Raw genomic sequence first — 19,641 nt, forward strand, 5'->3', positions numbered from 1 at the left:
AAAAAAAAGAAAAGAGCGAGCGCCACGAGAGCACAGCGTTTCGAGGAGAAACATTATCTGTTCGGGATAAAAGTTCCGTAGAGCGAACCTTATCTGGTTCGGGATTAGAAAGGCCACCTTGGCGCGGAACTAACCCGCGACTAACCATTACAACACAGCTAACGTAGACTGGTATGATCATATCAAATGATAAGTTTTCATATGACTAAAAAGTTATCATCTAAAAACGAGGTAACCCATTTGGCGTTTTTTTTTTTTTTTTTTTTTCAAGGATCCATCTGGCATAAAATCAAGAAAACCGTCACCGGACCCAAGGATGACAATCCAACCCTTCATCGTGAACATTTCACTCTGCTCATCCGAGAAATGAAAGCCGCCTTCCGAGCTGAGAACTTCCTACTGAGTGCCTCCGTTTTGCCGCACGTCAATTATACCGGTAAGTTTGGCGGTAAACGTAGAACATGTTAAAGAGAAATGCGAAATAGATAGGAAAGAAATCGACCAGGCTTGAGGAAAAAAATTTCACTCAGAGGCCCTCTTTCAGAAAACAATTGAAAATACCTAAGTGGCTAGTGGCAGCAAGTGTGGACGTTCAAAGAGGAATCCCCTTTGTTGGAAAAAAAAACAACTTTTTACAAAAGGCCCCTGTCTTTTTTCTCTCCTCCAGTATACTTTGACGTCCCCTCCATCACTCAACATCTGGATATGATCACTCTCCATGCCTATGACTTCCGTACACCCCAGAGAAACCCCAAGGAGGCTGACTATTCCGCTCCCCTTCACTTTGTCTACGGTAGAGTACCTCATCAGAATGCTAACGCTATGGTGCGCTGGTTCATTGAACATGGAGTTGAATGTAAGTCAAGATTTTATTGTATTTTTTAAGTTCTATTGGCAGTGCTTTTTAAAGTTGTTGACACCGCAGCACACTTTTCAAGACTCCTATCTTTCTGCGGCACACAGTTTGAGAAGCACTGATTTATAGGATGACCATGTTCCATATACTTTGTATCAACTGACCAATAAATGTATCTATCTATCTACCTAATGCGAAAATGGTTTTCTGGTAACAGACATAAAAATTATATTAATTTTATTTCTTCTTTTTCAGTACAAAAACTGGTCCTTGGAATCCCCACCTTCGGTCGCTCTTGGCTTCTGGAGGAGTCAAGTCACAAATCCGGCATCCCTCCCCTTGTAGCTGATGGGGCCGGAGAAAAGGGCACCATCACCAAAGAAGAAGGTCTCCTCTCATACGCCGAAATCTGTCCTCAACTGGTCAGCATTACCAATGCGCAAGCAAGCCCCAGTCTACTGCGCAAACAAGAAGATCCTCAGAGAAGATTAGGAACGTACGCATTCAGATTAGCAGACAAGAAGTTGAAGCAGGAATATGGTACTTGGGTTAGTTTTGAGGAACCCGAGACGGCTGGATACAAAGCGTCCTATGCCAAGCTGGCAGGTTTGGGAGGAGTGGCTATCATTGATCTGAGTCTGGATGACTTCCGAGGCATGTGCAATTCCAACAAGTTCCCCATATTGAGAGCCGCTAGAACACAGTTTGTGTAGATTTCTGCGGGTATTTAGGGTGTGAAGGCAGTCTGTTTTTTCATTTAATTTCGAGTATATGTCTGTGGGTATTATTTTACGAATATGTATAATATTTCCGTGTCATAGGTATTTCAGTTACTGGAGCATAAAATCAAACTATTACTTAGGGTGTGAAAGCAGTCTGTTTTTTCATTTAATTTCGAGCAATATGTCTGTGGGTATTATTTTACGAATATGTATAATATTTCCGTGTCATAGGTATTTCAGTTACTGGAGCATAAAATCAAACTATTAAGCAGTCTGTTTTTTCATTTAATTTCGAGTATTTAATTTCGAGGTATTTCAGTTACTGGAGCATAAAATCAAACTATTAACCGTAGGACAGAATTATGTATTCCTAATTTACAAACAGATGAATTCCATGGATACTATTTTTATAAAATTTTCAAGTATTTATACATACTTAGAGTAAAAATTTGCGAATGGAACTGATGAAATAGGTACGAAAACATTTAGAATCTGTGATTAAGTGGTATAATTTACTTTGTGTTATATCTTTCTCAGATCAAATATATATATAAAATCCGAAACTATTTATTTTTTTATACCAATCTGTAGAGTTTCTCATTTTCACCTTCGTCTTGTCTTGTCTTGAAACAATATTTCGTCAAAAAATTACAAGCCAATACGGCATATTTAGGCAATGAACGAGTTTTAAAAGCTTTGAATCCAATTCTTCCAGAGAATCGTACCTACCAACTGCAAGAAAATCCTATTAACCGTAGGATAGAATTATGTATTCCTAATTTACAAACAGAAGAATTTCATAGATAAGTACTATTTTTATAAAATTCTCAAGTATTAAAATACATACCTACTTAGAGTAAAAATTTGCGAATGAAACTGATGAAATACGAAAACTTTTAGAGTCTGTGATTAAGTCGTATAATTTACTTTGTTTTTTATCTTTCTCAGATCAAAAATAAATATAAAATCCGAAACTATTTATTTTTTTATACCAATCTATAGAGTTTCTTATTTTCACCTTCGTCTTGTCTTGTCTTGAAACAATATTTCGTCAAAAAATTACAAGTCAATACGGCATATTTAGGCAATGAACGAGTTTTAAAAGCTTTGAATCCAATTCTTCCAGAGAATCGTACCTACCAACTGCAAGAAAATTTAAAAAATAAAATCAAAACTAAAAAATGTTATTTTTAAAAAAAACTAAAACTCATCTGAATATATTTTCTGGGTTTCTGGAAAAAGGGAGAAAAAACAATTTGTAAAATAAAATGAAAATACACAAGCATGGATAAATTAAAAAAGAAGAAAATAATAATTTACAATATTTTGTTCATATAAAAATAATACACATTTCACACGAAAATTTCCTGAAACCAATTTTACAAATTTTCATAGGTTCCTGAAAAAGTTTCCCCAGAGAGGTATTACGAGGAAAGAATTCTTGTTTTCAATTTCAAGTTACATATCTGTCGCAGAAATAATCATAGTACAAGAAATTATTAAAACATTTGACTAGAGAAAAATGAACTGATAAGACAAAAAGCGCAAAATGAAAGGAAAAAATAAATTCACACTTTGGATTCCTTAGAAAAAAGTTAACATTCTTACTGTCAGTCTTAAAACAGAAAAATTAAAGGCGCAAATAAAATAAAACTTAAGGGTCGGTCAATGGGAGAAAAAGGGAAAAAATCAAAGTAATTTCAAAACTTTGGTAGACATTTAAAAGGAAATTAAAAGGTCACAAAACAAAGGGGCAAAACGAGAACAACATTAAATTTATTGTGCTCTGTAACACTCAAGGTTTATGTAATGGAGAGTTTTTCTCATAACTAAATCATTATGGCAAAATTAAAGTCTCATATCTCCAAAAATGAGACACAATGCACGGGGGTAAAATATGTGTAGACTCTAAAGTAATAATGTATAGAGATAAACTTTCTAACATGTAAAAGGTACAGGAAAATACATAAAATATTAGAACATGCTCGTGCTTTGTATACTCTCCAATTTCCCACTCACAAACATTCCCATGTTGTTCTAAAGTAACACAAACCAGAATTATGACTATTGCACTCAAGGTTTATGTAATGGAGAGTTTTTCTCATAACTAAATCAAAAATGAGACACAATGCACGGGGGTAAAATATGTGTAGGCTCTAAAGTAATAATGTATAGAGATAAACTTTCTAACATGTAAAAGGTACAGGAAAATACATAAAATATTAGAACATACTCGTGCTTTGTATACTCTCCAATTTCCCACTCACAAACATTCCCATGTTGTTCTAAAGTAACACAAACCAGAATTATGACTATTGCAGAATTAAAAAAAAAAATAAATAACTTGTCCTAGTGACCAAACTGGATTGGGTGTCATATCTCGGTTCAAGAAGGATAACATCGCGAAGATTATGTTCTGTCGCAATTTCATCATGATTCTCAAGTTTCTGAGATATAACACGAATCCCATCTGGTTATGAGGGTGAGATCAAAAGGATTTCATAAAAAATAGAGATCAAAATTAAAGTGCTGTGCGTAAGGGTCAAATCTGGGGGTCTGCGAAGAGCCCCATTGATAACTAACAAGAGATCCGGTGAAATCAAAAATTCTTTGTATAATAATAGGGTATTTCTTATCCGCCTATGTACATAGTTGTATCCTTCTTTACTTTTAACATTCTCTGAAAAGCTCACCTACAACCCAAATTAATTTATGCTACTACGACTAACGGTACGGTACGGACATAGTAGTAGTAGTAGTCATATCAGCTGCTGGAACCAAAATTGAAAGTAATTCAAAAGAAAGTAATAGTTTGTATGTTATACTTTACCACAAAAGCTTTCGGTTTTCCTGCTGCTGGTATGACTGCATTCGTACTTTAAAATTAGGAAGATTTCAATTCAGCAGGACCTGTGAAAATCCTCCCTCAAACTATCTAAGGGGATACTTCGTCATAAACACATATCAGCTGCTGGAACCAAAATTGAAAGTAATTCAAAATAGTTTGTATGTTATACTTTACCACAAAAGCTTTCGGTTTTCCTACTGCTGGTATGACTGACTACGTACTTTAAAATTAGGAAGATTTCAATTCAGCAGGACCTGTGAAAATCCTCCCTCAAACTATCTAAGGGGATACTTCGTCATAAACACTATCCTATCTATTAGCACCTAACCTAAACCTATGGAATTATACAATCTAGTTTACCACCTTGCACAACACAACATGTTTCACTCTGGAATACGGCAGGAAAATAAAATAATACGAACCAATGGTGATTGAATAAATAAAAAAAGGAAAAACATTCAAGACACATATTTTTTTATGAATCATTTTCTATTAAAGCTGAAATCATTTTGAGAGACTTGTGTACAATGCGCACTAGTTCTAAAAAAAAAAAAAATGGGAGTTAATCGAGGACATAAGTTCATTTGGGCCCTACAATTTTGGGGACAGTAAATCTCTTTCGCTATAATACTACATTTTTACTTGTAGTCAACCAGCAATGCAATGATTACGCTTTTTGGAAGTTGATTTATGATTCAGCTTTGATAGAATACGACAAGGAGGGCATGGAACTTAAACTATACAAAGTGTTAGGACTTGGATCAAAACGAAACGTCAAATAATCCGATATGAGATTTCAGCTACGTTGGCAGTGGTGTAAATGAAGAGGAGTATAGAAGATCTTGAGGTTGATGTGCAAAGACTTCAAATAAATTTAAAACTAATACTGACATCTTCAAGTTAGTCAAGCTAAATATTTTTTAATATAAAAAACTCCATTATTGCGGAAGTTAACGGATCACTTCAATTAGATCTATGCCTTAGCATAAGTATAGTCAAGAGTCTAAAACGTAATGGAAGGAGCTTGATAATTTAATCAATTTAATGGAAACTGTCAAATCTAACCAATTTCAACAAGACTTTAAAACATACCTACCTACCTTCAAATAGGTACTTCACAACATTTGGTTTTGTCTTGAATTAGGTAAGAATGATATTTCTTACAGACAAGTCAAAGATGCATTTTTTGTTAGACCAATCAAAGTGTCCAATCTCTTCAATACAATATTTGAAATCTCATCGCTTTCTTTGAATTCATTGAAAATACCTAGAACATAAATACTTATTACGAGAATAAGAGGAAAAAGTTCCTTCAATTTTGGACAAGTTAGGAACTAAACTTAAATTTCTAGTTAGGGTAAAAAAAATCTATGGATGTGAACATTGTACTAGAGTGCCATTAACTTGTAATCAAAGTGACCATTAGCAAGGGTGTGGTGAATAACAAGGGGGGAAATCGCACAATTTGTGGTCGCATTTTTTGTTTTAATAAAGACCTCTGCAAGACTAGTTATTGAACGGTATATGGAAGTGAAATTAGGTACTCGAGTAATGACCCATTTCACAGTTTCACAACTGAACTTAGAGCCAGATGGGTAAAAAAGCAACTTAACCTATACGTAGACTTTAATCATACTTACATTTTGGCTGTCTTCCTGAGCCTGCAAAGATTGGGCCCCTTCACAAGCCTGAGATTCAGTGTTCAAAATCTTGTTTTGACTCATAATGTTCACTTGGACCAATATTGCACAATACTTGCATAGGCGAAAGTGTTGAAATGAAGAGATGACACTGCACTTGGGATAAACACTTTGAGGAGCAGGATGTGAAAGTGACAACTAGGTTGTTGTATCGACTTTCAAAGGACGAAGTAGGTATCCTTGGCGCAGTGTCATCTCTTCATTTCAACACTTTCACCTATGCAAGTATTGTGCAATATTGATCCAAGTGAACATTATGAGTCAAAACAAGATTTTGAACACTGAATCTCAGGCTTGTGAAGGGGCCCAATCTTTGCAGGCTCAGGAAGACACCCAAAATGTAAGTATGATTAAAGTCTACATATAGTGGGTTTCAATTTTTGTCTTTGTCCCAATCATCATTTCAACGTAGTTTTATCAACTAGTCAAGGTCTTTCATAACAGGTTTGTGGGGAAACAAAGACTTGATAAGATTGCAATTGGTATAACTATGTAGGTATTTCCAGTACAACTGTGATGATTTAATTTAGAGATATAGGTGTTAAGGTCTACGTATAGTGGGTTTCAATTTTTGTCTTTGTCCCAATCATCATTTCAACGTAATTTTATCAACTAGTCAAGGTCTTTCATAACAGGTTTGTGTGGAAACAAAGACTTGATAAGATTGCAATTGGTATAACTATGTAGGTATTTCCAGTACAACTGTGATGATTTAATTTAGAGATATAGGTATGGCAGGAATAATTAAGCTACCTACAGAAAAATTTGAATTTGTTAAAAATATTTTTACTTATTTTTTTTTAAATACCTAACTAAGGTATTGGTGTTACCTATCTACTTATCATATTGTTTTGTTCCAGAAAATCCAAATCTTCAAACATGATGCTGTTTCATTGAAGAATTCAAAGTATTCATCAGAAGAATATACAGGAATTCTGAAAGTGATACACTACGTAAGTATAAACTGTACATAATACTCCATTACTCCATATAAGAAAAAAGTTTGGGACCCTTGTATTTCAAGATTGTTTTGCCAGAGAGACAAGTACTATGTAAAATTGCTACTATTGAGGTATACCTATTGGTTACTAGCTAGGTTCTTTATGTCTGTCACAAGATAGGCATGGCACCAGTCTTGCCATATTTTTGTGCTGCAAATATTGACAAAAGTGTAAAATCCCCTGGAAGACCCAAAACAATACCTATTAACCTTTACTATCTGGGCTCCTTCCATGTCCATGATATTATAATAAAGGATAATAATCAATACATTAATGTTCATTTCTTGCGCCCTCTCCCATTCTCCTTGATGAAAATAAACAGAAAGATGTGGACAAAATCTACATTGAATGGAACATAGCCAAGATTTCCATCAAAAATGATGAAGATGAGTGGGCTATGGTGGAGAAGCAGGACAAGGTGGAGGATCCAGTGAGGGAAAGCATTAGCTCAGGTGAGTTTAATATAATCCTTCTTGAGGAAATCAATCATTTGGAACCCAATTCTTATTGTGCCGAAGAATTGCAAGATTTCGAAATAGCTGGAAGTCAAACAGGGAGATTTCGTCAGAAACACTATAGAGGTCAGATAGGGATTGAATGTATTTTGTACACTGCATTACTATCTTTTGTCCATGATGTGTGTTGCTTTTGTCATCCCCAAATCTGAAATAATTGCATGATTTTACCTGTTATGAAAACACTTTGTTGATTTATATGCTAGGGTAATCATAATTTAAACAACACTAGCTGTGTTGTCCACACATAGTTGATAGCCATCAATCAACAAGGTGAATCTATGTTGTATAACAAGGGGAAATCGCACAATTTGTGGTCGCATTTTTTGTTTTAATAAAGACCTCTACAAGACTAGTTATTGAACGGTAAATGGAAGTGAAATTAGGTACTCGAGTAATGACCCATTTCACAGTTTCACAACTGAACTTAGAGCCAGATGGGTAAAAAAGCAACTTAATAACCAGCTGATTAAAACCTTTTACTAGCCCATTATTTCATTGAACTATTTAGATGTTAAACCCTTTCGTTACTGTGAAATCAGACGGGTATATCCAAGAGTAAGAGATCTTTATAATTTCTTTATCCTAATAGTATTGTTTAAAAAGTCGAAATAATGGCATTACGTAACAGTGCGCTGCCCATCATTTCATTGAACTATTTAGATGTTAAACCCTTTGGTTACTGTGAAATCAGACGGGGATATCCAAGAGTAAGAGATCTTTATAATTTCTTTATCCTAATAGTATTGTTTAAAAAGTCGAAATAATGGCATTACGTAACAGTGCGCATATTTTTCTTGTGGAAATTGATTTTCCCTTTTCTCAATCCCTTTTACCCTCATTTAAACGATAATACAAAATTTGGTTTTACTAACTGGCGTGGTGGCACTTGTAAATAAACCATTGGAAATTCAAGATGGTGTCTTCTCAACTCCAAAAAATTTAGGGCTGGGGGTTGGAGTTGTTGTAGCGGATTTAGCAATGGCCGGAATGTAATGACAAAATAGAGAAAATATCTCTTCTATCAGCCAAACATCAGGGAGTTGGAGTTTGCTTCAGTTCTGATTTCACAAGAAAAATAGGCTTATAGTTCATTCATGCATACATGGTCAGTACGTACTTGGCTGTTCTCCATTGATTTCTCACTCATGCTCGTGAGGAGCAAGGTTGAGCATCATCCAGGGGCCACTGGTGTGGGGCCCCGGGGGTCACAGAGGCAGGGGAGGGAGAAGGGGTGTAGGGCAGAATGGGGTCGGGGCCCCCTCGTCGCTCCTGTAGATTGATAGAGCTAGGGTCGTCGGTGACAGGACTGTATTGACCGCCGTCACAACGGGTTAACAGAGCGAGTAGAAGCGCCTCCAGGGCACACACGTAGCCAAGAACCTGTGCATGACATCAATGGGTTAATACCTAGTTATTGCTAATTATTTGTGGATATAGAAACACACACACACACACACACACACACACACACGAATACAAATAAATGTGCACCGTTAGGCTAAGACATTTTTGAACCATCTCAAACATTTTTGAAACTCTAAATTCTTTGGGAAAATACTTTGAGCTTTGGGAAAATACTTTGAGTTATTTCTACCTTTCCAATTTTCAAGTACTCAAAGGATGTACCAAACCCATTTGATTCAGTAGCAGGGTCTAGCATACTCAAGTGCACACAAAATGCAGACTTTCATCTTACATGGCTCATAATAATTGATTCTTTACAATTAAAACAGTCGCAGACTTGATTTATTTTGTAGTTTTGGACTACATACTTAATTTATAGTGATACAAGAGTTAGTTTTGACTTACCGCGGTTATCAGCAGCTGATTGGTGGTCCGATGCGGTATCCAGGTATATTTTTGATAATAATTATTTGTGAATATGGAAAAACACACAAATAGGTACAAATAAATGTGCACCGTTAGGCTAAGACATTTTTGAACTTTTTTGGGAAAATACTTAGAGCTTTGCCCATCACAAGTTATTTCTACCTTTCCAATTTTCAAGTACTCAAAGGATGTACCAAACCTATTTGATTCAATAGCAGGGTCTAGCATACTCAAGTGCACACAAAATGCAGACTTTCATCTTCCATGGTTCATAATATTTGAATCTTTACAATTGAAACAGTCGCAGACTTGATTTATTTTGTAGTTTTGGACTACATACTTAATTTAAAGTGATACAAGAGTTAGTTTTGACTTACCGCGGTTATCAGCAGCTGATTGGTGGTCCGATGCGGTATCCAGGTATATTTTTGATAATACTCATAAACTAAGTGTATTAGAAGAGAAGATGCTATCAGATAGAACACACAAATACCTACGTAGAAACATGCGTTCTGAAATCAGAAACAAGAAAGAAGTAAATTTAGAGCTTGAGACTTTAAATACATTAGACTTTTTCCTCTAGTTCTGAGACTTCTGAGGTTTATTATTATGACCTACCAAGTTTAACCCTCGGATGCCCAGGGCCCAAAGGTCAACTAGGTAACATGGACATCCAAGGGGAGGTTAAAAAATTACAGACATTACAGTATGATCTCAGACCACTTTTTATTATTATTATTGATATGTTTAGGTTTTGACACTTATTGTTCTCCAATTATCACACCTAGATAAATTTTATGACTAGACTTGGACTCAAACCACCGACCTCCAGATCCAAAGTCCAACGCGTTAACCACTACACCACTGAGGTTGGTCTAAAATCTCATTTACCATTATCTTTTCTGTTCCCAGCTCTTCATTTACCAGCTGTTAGGTGCGACCAGTCTCACAATGAGCATCGTGCTTCTGCTCCTGCTGGGTTCGCTTGTAAACGGACCTTACGCTTTGATCACAACAGCAGTGAGCGCTGAACTTGGTACTCATGAGTGTCTGGAAGGAAATTCCAAAGCCCTGGCCACCGTCACGTCTATTATTGACGGAACAGGCTCGATAGGTGAGTTGTGATGTTGATATTAACCCTATTTTTCATTCAAATTTAAATGCACATTGACATTACCTTTTCTGTTGGTGGAGATAAAAAAATAGAAGACTTTTTGGTGGTGGGGATGAAAACAGGGACGATAAAAAAAATCAGCTAATACAATTTTAAATTTTACCGCTCGGCGCGAACGACATGTTGTAACAGATACAGGGTGCGGCGCGGTAATTTACTTTTTTGAAACTTCGATTAAAAAAAGGCTGTTATCCTTAACTGATGATTAATGCTGAATTATTATCAAGAAATGTTGGAAATTCGATTTTACTGAGATTGGTTAATTTTCTAACTATATTATATATTTTTGATTTCAGGGGCTGCTGTGGGGCCTTTACTCGCAGGCTTTGTATCATCCTATGGGTGGATCTATGTATTCTATATGCTCATGATTTCCTGTTCGTTAGCTGTTCTGGTGAGTTTCTTTTGCCCCCAAATACGTTTCTAGGCTGGCAAATTACTGAGTTAAAATAAAGGGTCGAAGTTAAAATATACTGAGTTAAAATAAAAGGTCGAAGTAATGAACTAAACGTTACAGTATAACTCCCAAGTTTTTTTTAGTGACGTGGATTTTGCCCTCCATTCGACGACAAACTACTCGCCTCCTTACATGAACCTCACCCAGCATGAGTAAGGCCGGGAAATGAGTAAGGCCGGGAAATGTCACAATAATAATAATAATAATAATATTGAAGTTTATTTTATGTCACATTAACAATAAAATGTTCTTTTGGAATAAATCCCTTTAAGTACTAGAGTACTTTTAGGGAATTCTAACCAGAGAATCTACAAAAGATCTAACCAGAGCCGATGGCCCTACCTTTACCAATACCAATACCAAGGCCGGGAAAAGCCAGCAACATGCGATTGCCCAGATGGTGACTTATACGCAGATTTTATTATGGTCAATTTCCCCCTATTTGCCATACATTATTTATCCCGATTTGCTCGCACATGGGTTTAACTTCCCAAATGTAGTCCAAACTGTTGAGATAATGGGACTACATGTCCTAATTCGACAGTCTAAATAAAGCACTGATATCTATCTAAAAAAAAAAAAAAAAAAAAAAAAAAAAAAAAATTTGGAGGGATTGTATTTTATTGTATTATTTTTTTTCCCCTTTTTTTATAAGTTAAGCAAGGTTTCATAATCTTATTTGTAAACTTTACCTATGAAATATATAAGACCTTGTTTAGACTGCGGGAGTAAAGGGACTTTTCAGTCTCATTAAAAATTCAGTATGTTCTGAGAATTATATTGAAAATTAATAAATGGAAACTTAATAAATTGTATTAAAAACTATTGTCTGATTTCAGCTGTTGGTCCGGTTGTTGGTGAACGAGTGCAAACAAATTTCCAAGCGATCCCCAGACCCCACGCGTACCTTGTAGCAATTCCTGAACGGTAATGACAACTTTTTCCCCAAGGTTTTTACTATTTGGTTTTTTCTTTTTGTTTCCAGCCAGTCTGAGTAATACGCTGAGTGGTGATTTAGCCACAGTGTTTGATATTGGTGGCATATTTGGCGGCATAGCTGCGGGTCTAATCAGTGATATGACGGGCAAGAGTGCCTCTGTGTGTGCCACCATGTTGGTACTGTCAATACCAATGGTAAGTATTCACTATGTGTGGTGAAGCACAAGCTTAATCTGACTTTTAGGGCAGTTTTCCCCTACACCTAAGCCTCAGAGTAGGCTTTTTGGCAAAGCAGAAAGTCTCTTAACAACTATTGTGGGTATTTTCCCCATCCGTGGCACAAGCTCTGCTTATACGGATGGGTATACTATTTATAAAAATTTAGTATGTTCTGAGAGTTATGTTGAAAATATAATAAATGGAAACTTAATAAATTAAATTAAAATTGGCATTACTGTTGCTGGGGTTTATAAGTGGATATAACTTTCCCTTACATGTACACCGATTGATTTCTCGTGAAAAGTTACATAGGAAAGACTCCTTGGTCATCTTAAATACTGCCCCTACACCTAAGCCTCAGAGTGGGGCTTTTTGGCAAAGCAGAAAGTCGCTTAACAACTATTGTGGGTATTTTCCCCATCCGAGGCACAAGCTCTGCTTATACGGATGGGTATACTATTTATAAAAATTTGTATGTTCTGAGAGTTATGTTGAAAATATAATAAATGGAAACTTAATAAATTAAATTAAAATTGGCATTACTGTTGCTGGGGTTTACCAACTCGGGATTGAGATGAAACGAGGATTTCCCTATACTTAATTCAGAGGTCAACCTCGGATTGAATTTAATTCTGAGACAATCCGCGGTGGTAAATCTCTATCTAAGTGTTTTCTTTGCCATCACTGGTCGCTAAATGTACTCAGTTGTCCTCCCGGCCAAGTGTACCCCGAATTCCAATTTCAAAGATCCTCCGAGAATCGAACTAAGGACTACCACCCTGGGGTGCAGTCCTAGTGTGATACCCTGTCAGCCACGAAAGTTGCCTATTATTATCTTGGACTTCTTCTCTGGGTTTCAGTTAAAATGAACTTTTTTTTTTTTGCTGAAATTCAAATTAGCTCTTCAACTGTACACCGGTTTCAAGACATTTTTAGATTGGGGTTGTTTTCGAATCACTAGGAATCTTTTCGTTATACGTTCGATCAAAAATCTCATTTGAAAGGATTGTTTAACTGTGTTAAACATACTTAAATGCTTGTCACACCAGGGTGTCTACCAGACTGGAAAACCGGGAATGGTCAGGGAATTTCACGGAGACTGGAAAAGTCAGGGAATTTCTCAAAAAATTGACAAAAATCCAAAAAAGTCAGGGAATTTTTCAAAGCAATTCTCCTACATATTGACCATAGGTTTGAAGTTTGGACTTAATTTACTAATTTCCCCTTCATTTTCATAAGTGGAAGGTCATCATCGATTCTTTTGTGATAAGTCACCTATTCCTGGTTTGCTCGTGGTATTCGCGGTATCTGCGGTTGTTCGCGGTATTCGCGGATTGTTCGCGGTATTCGCGGATTGTTCGCGGTATTCGCCTTAGACTTTTTACTCTAGTTCTGAGACTTCTGAGGTTTATTATTATGACCTACCAAGTTTAACCCTTGGATGCCCAGGGCCCAAAGGTCAACTAGGTAACATGAACATCCAAGGGGAGGTTAAAAAATTACAGACATTACAGTATGATCTCAGACCACTTTTTATTATTATTATTGATATGTTTAGGTTTTGAACTTTGGATGGCTATGTGGGGACTCTTTTACCAAGTATTACAGTTTAGTGAGCTCCTAAGTTACATATGCAACAGCAAATATTTGTCAGGTAAGTTGTTTGTTTTAAGTTAACTTACCACTTTCCCCCAGTTGAAGGGGAAGAGATAAATAATATGTGATATGTCAAGGAACAGAAACAGAAAGGTAATCAAGAGGCTGAACAGGATTACAAAGAGCATGAAGCGAATCCTGAGAACACCATCGAGGATAAACACTCCTAAATGTGAAGTGCCTGCTGTCAGCATACATGTGGCACATAGCAGAGCTGTTAGCTGAAATCAAACAAAGGGAAGAGATCATGGAAAAGGGTCTTAAACAGTTTTAAGAAACAATACACAAAGTACTTACAACCTAAGCAAAGAATGTAGAAATGGGACAATTTCTATATTTATTAAAATACATATGCACTGAGGGGCATTGCTCCCCTGAAGCCCCCTTGGGGCTTGGCTTATTAGAGCCTATAACTGGTATAATTTTATTATACCATTACCATGACATTTTTTTCATCACCTTGAAACTTGAACCAAATTAGTTTCCCTCTGTAAATAATGTTCAATTAAGAAAAATAAATTAAAAAAAAAAAAAAATCAATTTTTCTAGGTCATCCTGCATCCTAAAATAGAATCTCACCACTAGCAGGAGTCTTATAAAGCCAATGGAGGACTTGAGATGTGTCTCGTCAAACACAAGAATGACCCCTGAGAATATTGAATGAGACGGCGAGTCTCCGGGCAGGTGATGTTTGTAGTGAGCATGAGAGTCCCAGGAATGAACTGTCGTGGCATCCCCTGGGGTCTCGAGCTCAGCTATGCTACCGGGGCCCCGGCCTCCCCGGCTACCTGTAAAGTAGAAATAAAATTACACATTTATTCATTTTATGAAAAATAAAAAATCCTTTTATGAAAACAAAAAAAAAAAAAAAAAAAAAAAAAAAAAACATCAAACGACCAAAGAATTTTCGGTCCATAAAAAAGTATGCAACCTTGAAGGGGCAACTCATATTTTCTCGAAAAAATTTCACCTGTGGCGCTGTAATTACAGAAATGTATTAGGGGAAATTTTCAAAGCCTAAAAAATGGAAAAAGAATTTTTGGTCAGTAAAAAAAGTGAATTATAGAAATGTATTAGGGGAAATTTTCAAAGCCTAAAAAAATGGAAAAAGAATTTTTATCAGTAAAAAAAGTATGCAACCTTGAAGGGGCTACTTAAATTTTCTTGCAAAAAATTTGGGGGGAGGGGGGGGAATAAACAATACTCGTCTTGTATGTACTTGTAATGAATTTGATGGCACATTCGTTCTCTTTTGACAAAATTTTTGATGGCTTAACCATTCATAATTTTTTTCTTTTTTTTTAAAGAGGTTTGACAGAGGGAACTGTAACTGCTATGGTCTTATCATCCGGAAATTGAAGAGAGAAGGAAGACAGGATAGGAGAAAGCCAGCTGTTCCAAGAATGAACATTATCCCATCAGAATGAAATCCACCCCGGGTGGGAATCAAACCCACGGCCTAGCACTTACGAGGCAGACGCACTACCAACTAAGCTAACTAGGCTGGCCAACATCTTTGGTCTTTGCCCCGATTCATAATTTAAATTAATATTAGATATTTATACACTTTACCCAATATAACTTATTCAAATATGTAGGTAGCTTGTTTGACCATTTTACCTGTTTGACTTCCAGCTATTTCGAAATCTTGCAATTCTTCGGCACAATAAGAATTGGGTTCCAAATGATTGATTTCCTCAAGAAGGATGGAGATTTCGCCTTACATGTACACCGATTGATTTCTCGTGAAAAGTTACATAGGAAAGACTCCTTGTAAAAAAAAACCGAAGAATTTTCGGTCCATAAAAAAGTATGCAACCTTGAAGGGGCAACTCATATTTTCTCGAAAAAATTTCACCTGTGGCGCTGGAATTAATACATAATACTCCATTACTCCATAAGAAAATAGTCTGGGACCCTTGTATTTCAAGATTGTTTTGCTAGAGGCTAGAGAGATAGGTACTATGTAAAATTACTACTATTGAGGTATACCTATTGGTTACTAGCTAGGTTCTTTATGTCTGTCACAAGATATAAGAAAAAAGTTTGGGACCCTTGTATTTCAAGATTGTTTTGCCAGAGAGACAAGTACTATGTAAAATTGCTACTATTGAGGTATACCTATTGGTTACTAGCTAGGTTCTTTATGTCTGTCACAAGATAGGCATGGCACCAGTCTTGCCATATTTTTGTGCTGCAAATATTGACAAAAGTGTAAAATCCCCTGGAAGACCCAAAACAATACCTATTAACCTTTACTATCTGGGCTCATTTTTGTGCTGCAAATATTGACAAAAGTGTAAAATCACCTGGAAGACCCAAAACAATACCTATTAACCTTTACTATCTGGGCTCCTTCCATGTCCATGATATTATAATAAAGGATAATAATCAATGGTAATGACAAAATAGAGAAAATATCTCCTCTATCAGCCAAACATCAGGGAGTTGGAGTTTACTTCAGTTCTGATTCCACAAGAAAAATAGGCTTATAGTTCATTCATGCATACATGGTCAGTACATACTTGGCTGTTCTCCATTAATTTCTCACTCATGCTCGTGAGGAGCAAGGTTGAGCATCATCCAGGGGCCACTGGTGTGGGGCCCCGGGGGTCACAGAGGCAGGGGAGACCCTCTCCCATTCTCCTTGATGAAAATAAACAGAAAGATGTGGACAAAATCTACATTGAATGGAACATTGCCAAGATTTCCATCAAAATAGAATTTTCCTCTTCGAAATATGTGAGCCTGCTTTAAAACACTGGGCCTGACACTTCTCTTCTCTTCTCCTTCAGAACTTTGGAGGGCTTCAGAAGTGCCTTATCATTTTGATTTTAATAAATAAATCCTCCCTAAAGGGGATTTGGTTAAAATGTTGTTATTTACTTCGTTATTTAAACCTTTATATACAATGGTTTTTAACTTACATACTTACCTACTTAATAGCTCCGGGTATCTTCCAATTTGTCTATTGATTATTTGTCAACATAAAAAAGTCCTTCACTCGTATTTTATTGTCTCTACCTACTGATTAAATTGATCCGAAGGCAAGGTAGTCATCAACTTCTACAAATCTCCGTATTACCGGGCGTCTTGTTTTCCAGGAAACCCTCAGCGTCCCTCCCAGGCGCTCGCTATTGACATGTTCGCCCTCAAATCATACAGGGTGTCCAAAAAGAAGAACACAGTGGAAATTATGCAACGTACGGGCTCGAAGGATTTGTTCCTGTTCCAGGATGGGACTCCGGATGGGTTTGTGGACATATTGCGAGGCCTGCTCAAAACTAAACGGTAAGGGAGCACAGTTGACCCGGGTCCGAATTCCACCATCGCATCAAAAAAAGTTATTTATTTTCAAAGATTTCTTTAGACCCAAATTCACAGAAATCAAGTAACGTTACACAGATTAAATTCACAAGACCCTGGTTACACTTTAAGTAAAAGGGTAAAAGGAACTTTTCAGTCCTGATCCAGCAGTATTAACAAGGTATATTCTATTATATTTCAGAAACATAACTTCGATATGGATCAAGCGGGCATGAAGAAACAGTTGGGAAAAAAAAAAATCCCACTTGAATTTCGATTGCAGATAGTTTTTTTTAGAGTTCAAACGCAAAGTTACATTTATTTTGCAATTACATGAACAATTAAGCATTCGAGTATAAGATTTACCTACATTCTTCAAAAAAAGTCCCACTTGAATTTCGATTGCAGATAGTTTTTTTAGAGTTCAAACGCAAAGTTACATTTATTTTGCAATTACATGAACAATTAAGCATTCGAGTATAAGATTTACCTACATTCTTTTTTACAATAATCAACAACCTATCAATGATTGGACCAACTTAGAGGAATGTTGAGAGGATCATAGCGGATATTAGAGGTGAGCTCAAACCCTCTGGAGCACAAAGACTATTTTCAATGTAGAAGAAACTAGAGTTTTGCCTAGATCTTAGCCTTGTTATAGGAACCCTCATAGCTACGTACCCTATCAGGGTCTCTACCAGACTGGAAAATCGGGAATTGTCAGGGAATTTCACGGAGACTGGAAAAGTCAGGGAATTGTCAGGGAATTTCTCAGATAGCTACGTACCCTATCAGGGTGTCTACCAGACTGGAAAACCGGGAATTGTCAGGGAATTTTACGGAGACTGGAAAAGTCAGGGAATTGTCAGGGAATTTCTCAAAAAATTGACAAAAATCCAAAAAAGTCAGGGAATTTTTCAAAGCCTAAAAAAAAAGAATTTTCGGTCCATAAAAAAGTATGCAACCTTGAAGGGGCAACTCATATTTTCTCGAAAACTTCAGTCAACATTGAACAATATCCGTTGACTATGTGTGGACACAGCTTACACTTACTTTGAAGTTAATACTGCAAGGAGATTCCAAATAGGTGCATATGGGCACCAAGGAAAACTATTTAATTAATTATAATATTTGGATTTGACTACTGCTTATACCTGTTTATTTCACATCCTAGCACCAGCTAGTAGCTGGCAAACTAATTGATGTTAAAGCTCCTAATTTAACAAGAAGTAAATGTCCAACACAAGTACACAAGTAAGTCTAGGGACATTAGATCCAAGTTCTTGCTCCAAATAGGTGCATATTATGGGCACCAAGGAAAACCATTTATTTAATTATTTCACAGCCTAGAGCCAGCCTAGCTGGCAAACTGATTGATGTTAAAGCTCCTAATTTACCAAGAAGTAAAAGTCCAACACAAGTAAGTCTAGGGACATTAGATCCAAGTTCTTGTCCTTTTCCTTTTCTACTATTATACCTCCAACACTAATGTGGGTAGATAACAAGTTTATGAACCAAATGGACTGGTGTAGAAGACAACTTTAGTTTAATTCTTACCCAAGAGAAGACCAAAGCTGCTAAAAATCCAAAGGTACATGAGCTTTTCTGATATTGGAGATAAGTGATCAAAGGAGCTGATAGTTTCCAAGTTTTTACGGTGGTAAAAAACCAGTGTTTCAAGTAAAATTACCAACTTCTGACAAATGAAAAAACACTGTACAGATGTGATAAAAATCCAAAGGTACATGAGCTTTTCTGATATTGGAGATAAGTGATCAAAGGAGCTGACAGTTTCCAAGTTTTTACGGTGGTAAAAAACCAGTGTTTCAAGTAAAATTACCAACTTCTGACAAATGAAAAAACACTGTACAGATGTGTTTCCGCTTTCCAGTGCTTCGAAAACGCCATTTTGAAATGTTCATCATTGGAAAATTTCCGACCTTTTTCCCGGAAAATGCCGACAGGACGGGAAAGTCGGGAAAAGCGGAAGAAAAATTCAAAAGTCCCCCCATGTAAAGTGGTAGAATACGCGAATGTAAATAATCAATTTTTTTTTTTTTTTTTTTAGTGTTGCCACCTCTTCTAAATCATAAGGTTGTTGTTGTAGCAGTTGGGCAGCAGATCAGTCAACATCTTTAACAGGTTCCAGGGTTGGAATGAGGTCAAGGAAGGTGGCAGCTTGCATTAGGTTCTCTCAGTGGTCTATCGGGGTTAGGGTGGTGGGTTTAGGTGAAAATGATCACTGTTAAAACCTCAGTTATAATTTAAATTACCTTTACAAACCAGTGGCAGTTAAATGAACCAGTTCCAAACGGATCACCAATCTTAAGCAACGTTGGGTGGCGTTGGTATCTGAACTGTGCTGTGTGGAGAGCCTTTTATTTATTTTTTATTATGATAAGGCTGGGATACTGG

General features: G+C 36.4%; 3 protein-coding genes across 3 annotated transcripts in view; 2 read left to right on the top strand and 1 right to left on the bottom strand.

Moving 5' to 3' along the window:
* LOC103523836 (chitinase-like protein EN03) overlaps positions 1–1,850 on the top strand; it is a 15,338-nt gene extending 13,488 nt beyond the window's left edge. Inside the window, exons 6-8 of the mRNA XM_026833073.1 lie at positions 751–856; positions 1,112–1,583; positions 1,711–1,850. Of these exons, the coding sequence (XP_026688874.1) occupies positions 751–856; positions 1,112–1,569 (564 nt within the window). The 3' untranslated portion in view covers positions 1,570–1,583; positions 1,711–1,850. The remainder of the gene's footprint in view (positions 1–750; positions 857–1,111; positions 1,584–1,710) is intronic.
* The window catches only part of LOC103524306 (dynein assembly factor 3, axonemal), a 16,677-nt gene extending 7,158 nt beyond the window's left edge, over positions 1–9,519 (bottom strand). The window contains exons 1-2 of the mRNA XM_026833035.1: positions 9,455–9,519; positions 8,763–9,025 (exon numbers count right to left, since the gene is read on the bottom strand). Of these exons, the coding sequence (XP_026688836.1) occupies positions 8,763–8,792 (30 nt within the window). The 5' untranslated portion in view covers positions 8,793–9,025; positions 9,455–9,519. The remainder of the gene's footprint in view (positions 1–8,762; positions 9,026–9,454) is intronic.
* Positions 9,520–10,365: 846 nt separating this feature from the next.
* LOC113473838 (glucose-6-phosphate exchanger SLC37A2-like) lies at positions 10,366–12,054 on the top strand. The gene is made up of 3 exons (XM_026833287.1): positions 10,366–10,589; positions 10,946–11,043; positions 11,946–12,054. The coding sequence occupies exons 1-3, from the start codon at positions 10,427–10,429 to the stop codon at positions 12,018–12,020; spliced, it is 336 nt and encodes a 111-aa protein (XP_026689088.1). The 5' UTR covers positions 10,366–10,426; the 3' UTR covers positions 12,021–12,054.
* Positions 12,055–19,641: the final 7,587 nt, after the last annotated feature.

The sequence above is a fragment of the Diaphorina citri genome, unplaced genomic scaffold (assembly GCF_000475195.1).
Source record: "Diaphorina citri unplaced genomic scaffold, Diaci psyllid genome assembly version 1.1 scaffold5, whole genome shotgun sequence".
Lineage (NCBI taxonomy): Eukaryota > Metazoa > Arthropoda > Insecta > Hemiptera > Psyllidae > Diaphorina > Diaphorina citri.

Excerpts from the sequence above, each read along its gene's own strand:
- LOC113473838 (XM_026833287.1), top strand. The coding sequence starts at position 10,427 with ATGAGCATCGTGCTTCTGCTCCTGCTGGGTTCGCTTGTAAACGGACCT. Across the intron at positions 10,590-10,945 it reads TGACGGAACAGGCTCGATAG|GGGCTGCTGTGGGGCCTTTA; the intron begins GTGAGTTGTGAT and ends TTTTGATTTCAG. Across the intron at positions 11,044-11,945 it reads CCTGTTCGTTAGCTGTTCTG|CTGTTGGTCCGGTTGTTGGT; the intron begins GTGAGTTTCTTT and ends GTCTGATTTCAG.